This window comes from Petaurus breviceps, unplaced genomic scaffold (assembly GCF_028583685.1).
Source record: "Petaurus breviceps papuanus isolate PSGF00001 unplaced genomic scaffold, PetGlider_PUasm1.0 208, whole genome shotgun sequence".
In the NCBI taxonomy this organism is placed as follows: domain Eukaryota; kingdom Metazoa; phylum Chordata; class Mammalia; order Diprotodontia; family Petauridae; genus Petaurus; species Petaurus breviceps.
The window spans coordinates 13,415,120-13,426,269 of record NW_027185852.1 but is presented as its reverse complement, the minus strand read 5'-3'; the positions used below and the strand labels follow the sequence as shown (position 1 = coordinate 13,426,269).

General features: G+C 44.9%; 1 protein-coding gene across 1 annotated transcript in view; it reads left to right on the top strand.

Moving 5' to 3' along the window:
- Window positions 1-11,150, top strand: part of LOC138165280 (inaD-like protein) — a 340,313-nt gene that overhangs the window by 325,506 nt on the left and 3,657 nt on the right. The window contains exons 39-44 of the mRNA XM_069093439.1: window positions 592-706; window positions 2,066-2,103; window positions 4,426-4,548; window positions 5,253-5,357; window positions 7,335-7,441; window positions 9,466-9,589. Coding sequence (XP_068949540.1) covers window positions 592-706; window positions 2,066-2,103; window positions 4,426-4,548; window positions 5,253-5,357; window positions 7,335-7,441; window positions 9,466-9,589 — 612 coding nt within the window. The remainder of the gene's footprint in view (window positions 1-591; window positions 707-2,065; window positions 2,104-4,425; window positions 4,549-5,252; window positions 5,358-7,334; window positions 7,442-9,465; window positions 9,590-11,150) is intronic.

The window sequence follows — 11,150 nt, the reverse complement described above, 5'->3', positions numbered from 1 at the left end:
AGGTTTTGGCGGCCTTTGCCATGATATCCCCCTTCTCCCCTCCCCATCACGTATCACTCAGACCCCTTCCCCTGCCTGTCTCCTTCACATGAAGACATGATCTCCCTTGCCATCGCAAACAGGCACACGTGATCCATTCCCTCCCAAAGTTTGCAGCAGATGGTGTCCCACTCTCGTCCCCACTGTAGGAGAAGAAAAGCAGAAGCATTTGAATACAAGGCTGGGTGCCAGAGACAGTGCTCAGCTCACATTCCCTGGCTCGTTGTGGGGGCACCGATCTAAGGCCTCTTTGTACAAGGAGGGGGTTGAAGGCCAGCAAGGCTGGCGAACTGGGTGGCAGTGCTTAGAGCCAAACTCAGGGCCTCCAGCGTCTAAGTCCAAGCCTCTCACTGCAGACTGCCTTGGCCAGCTAAGTGATGTAATGGGCATAGAACGGGCAAAGCCTGAGTGCCGATTCTGCTCAGATAGGTAGGTAATAGATGTATTTCTCTCAGCCTGAGTTTCCTCGTCTGCACATCTGTTAACAACAACACTTATCGTGCTGGTCACTGTGAGGACCAAACTTAAATCTGACTGCCCTTCTCATTGTAGAAGAGTCAGCACAGCGTCCGGAGCAGTTTCCCTCCTTCTCTGGCTCCCGTGATCACGAGCTTGCAAAACCTGGTCAGCACCAAGAGGCCCTCGGACTCTTCCCAGAGAAACTCAGGTACGGTCTGGGCTGCCGTGGGAGAGCCAAGCCTCCACAATGAAGCAGGAAACATTCAGGTGGTTCCTCGCTGGGCAAGGTCTTCACTTCTGTCCAAGTCACTGTAAACCTTTGGAGGGTGAGACCCATTCCTCTGGGTTCTCACAGGCCTAGCAACAGTAAATAAGGCCAGAGAGTTTCAATGTGAAATATTTCTTCCACTTTATTAAAGCAGTGAAACATTTGGACCAGAAGAAAAAAACATCCCCCAGGGGCCTTGTAAAATAAAACCAATATATTAAAGCAATTCACACAGAGAAAATGAAGAAATTGTAGGTCATTAGAAGCAGGTCAGCGGTCCATGCTTGAGGGGGAGGTGAAGAAGGAGGGGGGAGAGAGAGAAGGGGGAAGGGAGGGAGGGAGTGAGGAAAGGAGGGAAAGAGAAGGAGGGAGGGACAGAGTTCAGTAGAAATACAAAAGCAGCTGACATTTTAGGAGTTCCAAAACCCTTTTTTCACATGATCACACTTCAGGCCCCCTCCTCCAGCCCCATAAAATGGATACCGTGAATGCTGTTTTCCCCCAAAACTAGAATAGGTCACAGGTGAGGCTTGATCCCAGGTGTCCCTTTCTCCAAAACTGAGCCTCTATTCTCCTCCAAACTCTGCCTTGCCAACTATAGACAATCCACACAGACAAAATGAAATTAATTGTCATTCAGCAGAGGGAAGTCAGAAGTTCACACTTGAAATCTTGTTAAATAGAAGAAAAAGAAAGCATGTTGTACTAAAGCACCAGGTTCTTTCCTATAGACAGAAAGGGCCCAGGCTCAAGGCCAGCTGGGTGTGTTCTCTCCCTCTCCCCCCTTCCATGACACACTCCATCAGCATCTGGCAGCCCAGGTGCAGTGATTATGGATCTGGCCATCTCTGGCCAAACTCTGGCCTCCTGATAAGTGCAGACACAGCCCTTAATCAATGGCTCCTTGTTGGTTAGGTGGCAAAGTGGATAGAGTGCTGGGCCTAGAATCAGGAAGATTCATCTTCCTGAGTTCAAATCCATACTCAGACACGGACTAGCTGTGTGACCCTGGATAAGTCACTTACCTCTGTTTGCCTCAATTTCCTCATCTGTAAAATTAACTGGAGAAGAAAATGACAAACCAATCCAGTATCTTTGCCAAGAAAATCCCAAATGGGGTCACAAAGAGTTGGATACAACTGAAAGGATGGGACAATAGCAACATTTGGCTGTTGAGAAAAACGTGGCTACTGAAGGGTTTGCTTCTGAAAGGTCCCAGGTGGTTTTCATTTAATGTTATCTCTTCATTGAACTGTCTCTCAATTAAGAAGGTTAACTCTGTGCTTCTTTACTTAATAGGGACTGACACGGGCCCAAGGACGGTAGAGATCGTAAGGGTAAGTCAGTCGGCTGTGTCCGATCTTCTAAAGCCATCGTAAGCCTCTCATGTGTGACCTAGGGAGCATCTTCACAGCTTGGCTATCAAACCCTTCTGGGTCCCTCTTCACCCAAAGCACAAATGGCCTCTTCCTCCTCAGACCTCACATGACTCTTTGCATTGCACCTCCCTTACAGACTATGAGCATCAAAATACCAGGGTTATCCCACGGACTTCATTTTATTTGTGTTTGCCCCATAGAGAGAATTTAAGGTCCTTGAGGATGGGGCCAGCTTCAGTTTTGTCTTTGTATTCCTAGCACTTAGCACATAGTAGGCATTTAAATGCTAAGAAATCTTGTTGGTTGAATCTCAGAGTTGACAGGGACCTTGTTGGCCATCTAGTGCAGCCTGTGCCTAAATAAGGATCCCCTCCGTAATCCCCCCAACAAGTGGTCAGCCAGCTTCTGCCTGAAGGGATTCAGTGGGTGGAACTTCACCACCTCCCAAAGTCACTCTTTCTGCTTTGGGACCACTCTTGGCTTATCCTGTGATGTTCTCGAGTATTGGTATCTGCCTTGGCATCTTATCCCCCAACTGGATGGTAAGCTCCTAGGGGGGAGGGAACATGTCTTCTCTAAACTTATATCTTCCTGGCACCAAATTCACAATTAATAAATATCTCATTTTTAAAATTGAAAATAGCATGAACTATGATTTCAAACTCAGTTTGATATGTGGGCCTTTTGTAAGGCAAAGCTGGGAGCACCAAGGGTTGGGTGGGTCAGGCTGTGAGTTTGCAACCCAGGGAAGTCGGTGCTACTGTTCTCTATTTTATAGTCAAGGAAACAGAGGCAGACAGAGTCGAAGTGACTTGCCAAGGTCATATAGCTAGTGAGTGTCTGAGGTTGGATTTGAAATCAGATCCTTATGACTGGAGGTCTAACACTCTATCTTCTGCACCAATATGTTCATTTAGTTTGCTTTGCATTATACCAGAACAGCACAATATATGCAGAGCTTTACAGAACAAACTATTTAAGAATAGACTGCAAGCCTGCTTCCACAGGGTCTCATAAGAAGAGATCTTCTAGTCCAATATTATGCCCCTCTCTCTCTCTCCCTTCTCTCTCTCTCTCCTCTCTCTCTCTTTCTCTCTCCTCTGTCTCTCTATCTTTCTCCCTTTCTTCCTCTCTCTGATATATATATATATATATATATATATATATATATGTCTTAATACTTTTAGGAAGCCCAGGTTGAGATCCCTGCCCCACAGCAGATCCCTCTCTCCTTTTGCAAAGGACCCTGAAGTCTAGAAAGGCTAGGGAAGGAAGCTTGGGCCTCTGATCAGAAGCCTGGCACCTGTCTCCCAACCTCTCCTCTCACTAGAGTGCTTCCTGAAGTTTAGCAAGTGATATAAGTAGATTTCTTTCTTTAAGGGAGTGAAGAATGGAAAAGATCATGGAGCTCATTTATTCCATTCCTAGGACTGTAGACTTAGAGCTGGAAGGGCATAAAATATTGAATAAATAATTTTTAAAAATAAGTAAAAGCTCTTAAAGGCTTCTTAAAGGTCCCTGAGTCCTGCTCCCTCCTTTTACAAATGGGGAAACTGAGACCCAGAGAGGTTCCCTGACTTTCTGGGGGTCACACAATAGGCAGAATTTGAGCTTAGGTCTTGCTTCTTCTGGGTCCCAGGCTCTACCTACACCCTACTCTGCTTCTCTCAATCAACAAGCAGTTATTAATTCCTCTGATGAGCCAAGTGCTAGAAACACAAATACAAAAGTGGGATAATGCCTGCCCACAGGAAGCTTATATTCTCCTGAATAAGGAAACTGGGCTCAGAGAAGGAAAGGGGCTTACCCAGAGCTGCACAGCTGGTAAATGAGAGGCTAACAATTGTCTTCAGGATCCCTGGCCAGGGGCCTTTCCTTCATGCCGACCCTGCCCATCAACACCTGAGCTGGTTCTCAGACTTAGCCAAGGTCTTTGTTTTTAGAAGCTGTACTTGATCCTAAGGTCATGAATCAGCCAATCACAAAATTGCCTGCTCTGTCTACAGATAAACTTCTTTATTTTGTTGTGTATCATTTTTTTTTTAATTTTGAGTTTAATCATTAACAGAGAAGAAAAGAAAAATTATACTCTATAAGAAACTGTGAACTTTTGTTACTTTTAATTTATGTTTTAGCTTTCTAGTTTATTTTACCAAAGACATTTACCTGCACATGTGTACACCCCATGTAATATTTAATGAAGTAGCAGCCATAAGCTGCACACCTGGCACTTGGTCCTGGCACAACTTGAAGGATCCTGTTCTTTTCTCCTCCCGTCAGGAGCTGAACGACGCCCTGGGAATCAGCATAGCAGGGGGAAAGGGCAGTCCTCTTGGAGATATTCCCATTTTTATTGCCATGATTCAAGCGAGTGGAGTGGCAGCACGTACGCACAAGCTCAAGGTAAGGAAAGAAAAAGGCACAGAGAATGAACAGTCCTAACCGCGAAATGCAGAATGGCTCCAGGATGGAGTGAGGCACAGGAAGCAAACCCTAGCCATCCCCCGCTGGGGATCCTGCAGGAATTAGGGGACTGGCTCTATCAGAGTTTCCTCTGGAAAGGCCTAAGTGGCCATACATTTGCAGCACCTTCTCTAACTTTTTTTTTTATACCCCATTCAGCTCAAAATTGATTTTTAAATGAAAAGGGCTCTTCTCCCTCTAAGGTTTTCCTCAATCATAAGAATCAAGATTTTCATGAAATTGTGCCCATTACCACCTAATCTTTACTTAGTTAGAAAAATAAGGTTGTGAATATTTGGCTTCAACGTTAGGGTTTTATTGACCAGCCGCTCTTATCAGCAGGCGTTCGTCTGCAGCCGCATCATTGGTAGATCACAAAAGCACTTTACCAGGTCATTTTCCACATCACAGACTTAACAATAAAATCTAACCCCCATCTAATTTCTCTGATGGGTCTGAAAAAAAATTCGTTGGCATCATAAAAATTCCTCTTCCTTCCTTGAGCACATATTCTCAGGGGAAGAATCTGGAAGCAACACAAAAGCCACATTCAGAAAACACGATTCCCCAAGAATTTCTAGCATTCTCCTCAAATTTAATTTTTCTCTAATGATAGTCATTTCTTCCCACTTTTGTCCTTCTAGGTTGGAGACCGGATTGTCAGCATTAACGGGCAACCTCTGGATGGACTGTCTCATGCTGATGTTGTTAATCTACTCAAGAATGCTTACGGGCGTATTATTCTGCAGGTACGGTGATAAATGGGCCAGGCAGCTGCAATGAGGAGATAAGTGGCCTTCAGAAAAGATTGAGCGTCACTGGCAGGAACCAACATGGCCCAGCCGGGAAGCTGCTGCCGTGAATTATGCCGGCTGAAAAGCAAGAAATTAGTATTTTTATTCAGGAATTCCTTAATGCCACCCATCCAGGCAGTGAGCACGATTTTACGAAAGCCTAACGAGGGGAGAAAAATGACTCTCCGCTACGCGTGATAAATCAACAAGGCTTTTGGCTTCCAGTGTTCTTTTGTTAACCCAGGTTGGCTGGGAATGGGAAATGAGTTCTTTCCTTACGCCCAGACACTGTGACTGAGCTGCCCCATGTATTAATTTCCTCTGCCTTGAAAAGAAGGGAGGAAGCGTAATGTTCATTTTCTGTAGCCTGAATAGTTGCCCACACTTTCACTTCCCAGTAGAGAGACGTGATCAAGCAAAGCAGACAATTATTTATCAGCCTCAGTAGCCCCAGGGTATTGTCAGAGGGGGAAATGTACTGGGAAGTAAAAGTCATTTCTGCTGTTAATTACATCTTCTTTTATTTCAACATTTCAAATTTCTGCAAGATGGAGCCATGCAGGAACTGAGGGGCAGCAGCCGATTCCAACGAGGCACCCCACAAAGTCCAATTGTAATTGCCACACTTCATCAGAAGCAGCACAATAGTTTTATAGACTAAGAAAGAGCCAAACTCAGTATTTTGTAACTTTAATGTTAAAGGAATGGATCGTTATGGCTCATACCAAAATAGTTATTTTTTAAAGCTAAGATTTCAAAAGTCTTTTGTTTGGGATTCAGTCTAGTTTGTCCAGCTATAGAATATTTCCAGATGAGATTTACTTAAATGCTTTTTCCTTGAAGGGATTTTGTTTGTCCGATTGTGTTCTAGGTGCTGAATTTTAGTAAGGTTATGGAAAAACTTGGGTGGGCATGAGAAGGGTAGAGGGCATCCTAAAAGGACTAGAGACCTTGCCATAGAGGAGTCAGTCAAGCAACCAATAAAAAAGATATTTATTAAGCATCAACTGTGGAGACTCCACTGTGTTAGCCAACCTTGGACCAAAGGGAAATGGAACTCAAAGAGCTTACATTCTAATGGGGAAGAAAACAAGAACATGCAAAATGTGTCCAGAATACATGGAGAGAACCTTAGAGGGGAAGGCATGAGCAGCTTAGGGTGAGGGGAACCAGGAAGAAGCCTCCTGGAGAAAGTGGCATTGGAACTGAGTCTGAAAGGAAGTAGAAATCCAAGAAGGAGAGGTGAGAAGGGAGAGCATTCCAAGGGTGGGGGCCAGCCAGGGGAAGGGCACAGACCTGAAGGAACTTGGATATTTAGCCTGTGAGGGCATGACAACTGTCTTCAAGGACCTGAATGGCTTGGTCTCAAAGGGCAGAACTAGGAGTGATTGAATGGGAGTTGCACAGTGTTCTACCAAACTGGAATGAATGGGCTTGTTGAGAGATTGTTCTCTGAAGTCCAGCCTAGCCAAGTTCAGAGAAGCTCCTTACCATTATCCTCTGGATACCCTTTAGCTGATCAATGCCTTTCTTAAACTATGGCTCCAGGAACTGGACTCAGTTATACAAATGGAGTCTGACCAGGTCAGCCCACTGAGGGTCCAACACTCCCACGGTCCTGGGAGCTGTGCTTCTATTAATGTCCCCAGAGATCATGGTAGTGTTCTTGACTGCCCTATCACCCCGATGTGGCATTGAGCTTGCATTTCTCTGAAACTCCAGATATAGTGATTCATGCAGACCCTGTCATAGGAAATGGAGGGGCTGCAGAGAGGTTTCCCAAGCCAACAAAACCATAGAAGCTTGAAGCTGTAAAGGCAGACAGTGGAGAACACAAGGGGAGCATCACTGCTCCATGATTTTTCCTCTTAGTCCTCTAGTGAAGCTCAGGCTTGAGGCTCTACTCACATCCTTTTAACTTTTTCCCTGTAGGTAGTAGCTGATACTAATATCAGTGCCATTGCAACTCAGCTGGAAAGCATGTCTGCCAGCTACCACCTTGGCTCCCCTACCAGTGACCACCATCCAGAAGACCCAGAGTAAGTGATCGAGACTGACACAGAGCGATTATCTACGCAGGCAGAGTTCAGGGTTACATTCAGTACACACCTTTTCCAGTCTCTAGAATATATAGGTACATGAATGATGCCATAGATAAAGCACTGAACTTATTTCCAAAAAATCTGGGTCAAAAGCTTATTCCTTATGCAGACTAGCTGTGTGACTCTGGGAAAAACCACTTAACCTTTCTGAGCCTCGATGTCCTCATCTGCTGGCCACCGAGGTCCCTTCCAACTCTATGTCTCTGATCCTATGATCCCCACCACTGGCCTGGCAAGATGAGTGAGAAGTTATCAAAAGAGGAACCTACATGAGGCACTTTGTAAACCATGAGGCTCTCTATAAATGTTGGCCATTATTAATGGAAGGAACAGTCCCCTTTTCCTTCAATGACCCATGGTCTTCTCATTTTCCAGCTGACTTGAGTCTAACATTGAAGCCATGAAGTCTCAATAAGACAAATCTATCCAGTCAGTCCTTTTTTACACCCTTTTCATTATTAGCAGCACCGTGACTAGGAATAATAGTAGTGCCGTAAGCTTAATTCCTCATGATCCAAAGAAAGAGCATGTAGAATGGAGTTAGAGGACCTCCATTCACATCCTGCCTCTGTGGCTTACTAGCCTTTGGCACTTCACTTTATAACGATCATAATCACAGAGCTAGCAGTTATGTATTGCTTTAAGGTTTGCAGAACACTTTAGAAATAGGATCTTTTTGTTTCTCACAACAACCCTGTGAAGTGGGGGCTGCTATTATCCCCATTTTATAGATGAGGAAATAGATTCAAGGTAAGTGACTTGCCTAGAGTCATATAGCTAGTAAATGTCTGAGACTGAATTTGAACTCAGGCCTCCCTGACTCCAGGCCCAGCAATCTGTGCACCCTGTACTTGCCTCTAATATAATACAACGGCTCAGATCACACCCGCTAAGAGGTTACTTAAAAAGCAAAGCAAAGGGCAGCCAGGTAGCACAGCGAGTAAGAGCACCGGCTCCAGTGTCGGGATGACCTGGAGATCGAATCCCAGGCTCAGACACTTAGCACCCACCCAGAAACACCTGGCCACGTAACCTTGAGCAAGTTACTTAACCTCGATTGCTTTAAAAAAGAAAAAAAAAGCAAAGCAAATTGTGCATGATAGAGATCTGCCATTTCTACTCAATTCTTGTTTTCTTTTCTCTGTGTATATGGAATCCCAATTTTATTTAGCATCTGTTATATTCAAAATAAAAATAAAACATTTTATAAATAAGAATAAACTCATTTTAATACTATTTTATTTTTTCCCAATTACACGTAAGAACAATTTTTAACATTTGTTATTGGGACTTTTTTTTATTTTGAGTTTCAAATTCTGTCCTTCCCTCCCTCCCTTCCCCTCTCCCTGAGGTAATAAACAATCTGATACGGGTTATACATGTAAAATCATGCAAAACAATAGAATAATTTTTTAAATTAAAAAATAATAAAAAAATTTTTAATGTAATAAAAATCCAAAACTTGGACTCCAAGCAAAGTATGATCATTTCATATTTTTGCTCCTGCCTGCTGAGCAAACAGCAAGCCAGAGCTTAGCAGCTCCACAATAGGGTACCTTAAATGGGTACTTTTACCCTCATGACTCAGTTTACCTTCTGGAGTTGGAAAATTGACCTGCATGGGGGACCTTGAAAGAACCTCACCCTACTTCTACCTGGTGGGTTTAATCCATGCTGAGTATCTTGTGACTAGGAAAAGGGAAAACCTCAGGGTGCATGTAACCTATGGCCTTAGGCCAGTGACAGATAAGAAACATGTGCATGTAGGTTCAGAGGACCCCCCGCCAGGCTCTGAGCACTCATGTAAAAGGCTCTCTCTGGTCTGCATCCCTTCCATTAAATCAAGAGTCCTCTCAATATCCCGTCTTCCTTTTCATGGTGTGCATGCTTTGAACAAAGTAAATCTTTTTTAATTAAATTAATTAAAACCGTTTTCCTTCATTCCTTTCCTGTGCTTCCAGAGCTCCTCAGCCCAAGATGATCGCTTTGGAGAAGGGCTCTGATGGGCTGGGCTTCAGTATCGTGGGGGGGTATGGGAGTCCCCATGGTGACCTGCCAATCTATGTCAAGACCATATTTCCAAAGGTACTTTTCTTTGTTCTTATGTCATGTGTGGGTTTTTGAAAGTCAAAGAAGCCTTGGTAAGATGGCAATTAATATTGTTATTGTGTTTTACCTTAGAGCAAGGTATTTATCCTAATCATGGATCACAGATTTAGAGATAGAAGCCATCTAGTGCAAACTCCTCATTGTACAGTTAAGGGAACTGAGGCCTGGGAAAGTGTCTTGCCTAAGGTCACATGGGTAATAAGCATCAGAGGCAGGATTTGAACCCAAGTCCTAATCTCCATAGCTGATGTTCTTTTCACTGTACCACCACATATGGAGAAAGCTCACCATCAGTGAGATTGGTCAGAAGTGGAAGGGACTCTCAGTTGGCCATCTAGTCCAACTGACAGCTCCCCAAAGACCCCCTCAATACCCCCAACAAGGGCCACCCAACCTTGGCTCCAAGCCAGGGGGCGGGGGGGGGGGGGGGGGCAGCCCAGTTCACTTTGGGACAGACAACCCTGATCCCAAATCACAGAACTGCTTCTAACACCTGTGTGACCTGAGACAAGTCTCTTCATTTTCCTGGGCCTCAGTTCCCTCATCTGTAAAATGGGGGTGGGAATTTGGGTTAGACAACCTTTCCAGCTTGAGAGTTATAATCCCTGATTTCTTTCTTTTTTATTTTTTGTGAGGCAGTGGGGTTAAGTGACTTGCCCAGGGTCACAAGCTAGTAAGTGTCAAGTGTCTGAGGCTAATCTGAACTCAGGTCCTCTTCACTCCAGGGCCAGTGCTCTCTCCACTGTGCCACCTAGCTGCCCCCCTATCATTATGATTTCTATCCACTGTTCCTACTTCTGCCCCCTGGAGTCAAGCTAATCCGATCCCTCTTTAGTAGTGACAGAGGCAGCTGTTACGTTCCTTCCTCAGACTTTCTTCACCCAGTCTTCATACATTATACACCCCAGGCCCTTGACCATCCCCGCTGTTGGCTCTGGACATTCTCCAGCCAGCCAACGTCCTCCCTAGACTGTGATGCCCAGGAGTGAGCGCGTCTCTCCCTGGTCCTCACAATCCTCCTTTTGCAGACAGTGATAATGCTATACTTCTTTATAGCTCCAGAAGGCTATAAAGGACTTGCCTCAACAGAACCCCATGAACTGAGGGCTCTTCGCTCCTGGGGACGCGGTCCCTTCTAGTAGTCTGATGGGTCCTAGAGACCCTTCTCAGAATAGGGCTTGTCCATGCATAAAATAAAACACATTGGGCTACAGAGGAAACCAAGTGTAGTCAAATTCAGTTATTAAAAACATGTTCACAGGCCCTATCCTGGATGGCCCTCACATGCAGCCCAACCCCTGCTTTGACCCAGATCTCATAGAACTGCCTTATCCACAGAAAACTGAGGGAAAGGAGGACCTCAGATCAGCTGCTCCAGTCGCCTTATTCTACTGAGAAGGGACCGTTTTCATTCCTCTCTGGGCTTTGCTCCTCACGCTCCAGATTTTGGTCTCAACGATACCCCAGCACCTTTCTCACACTGGGAGAGTACTGTGCCCCAAGAGCCTGGTCCTCTGAGTGGTCTGTTTCTCCTAGA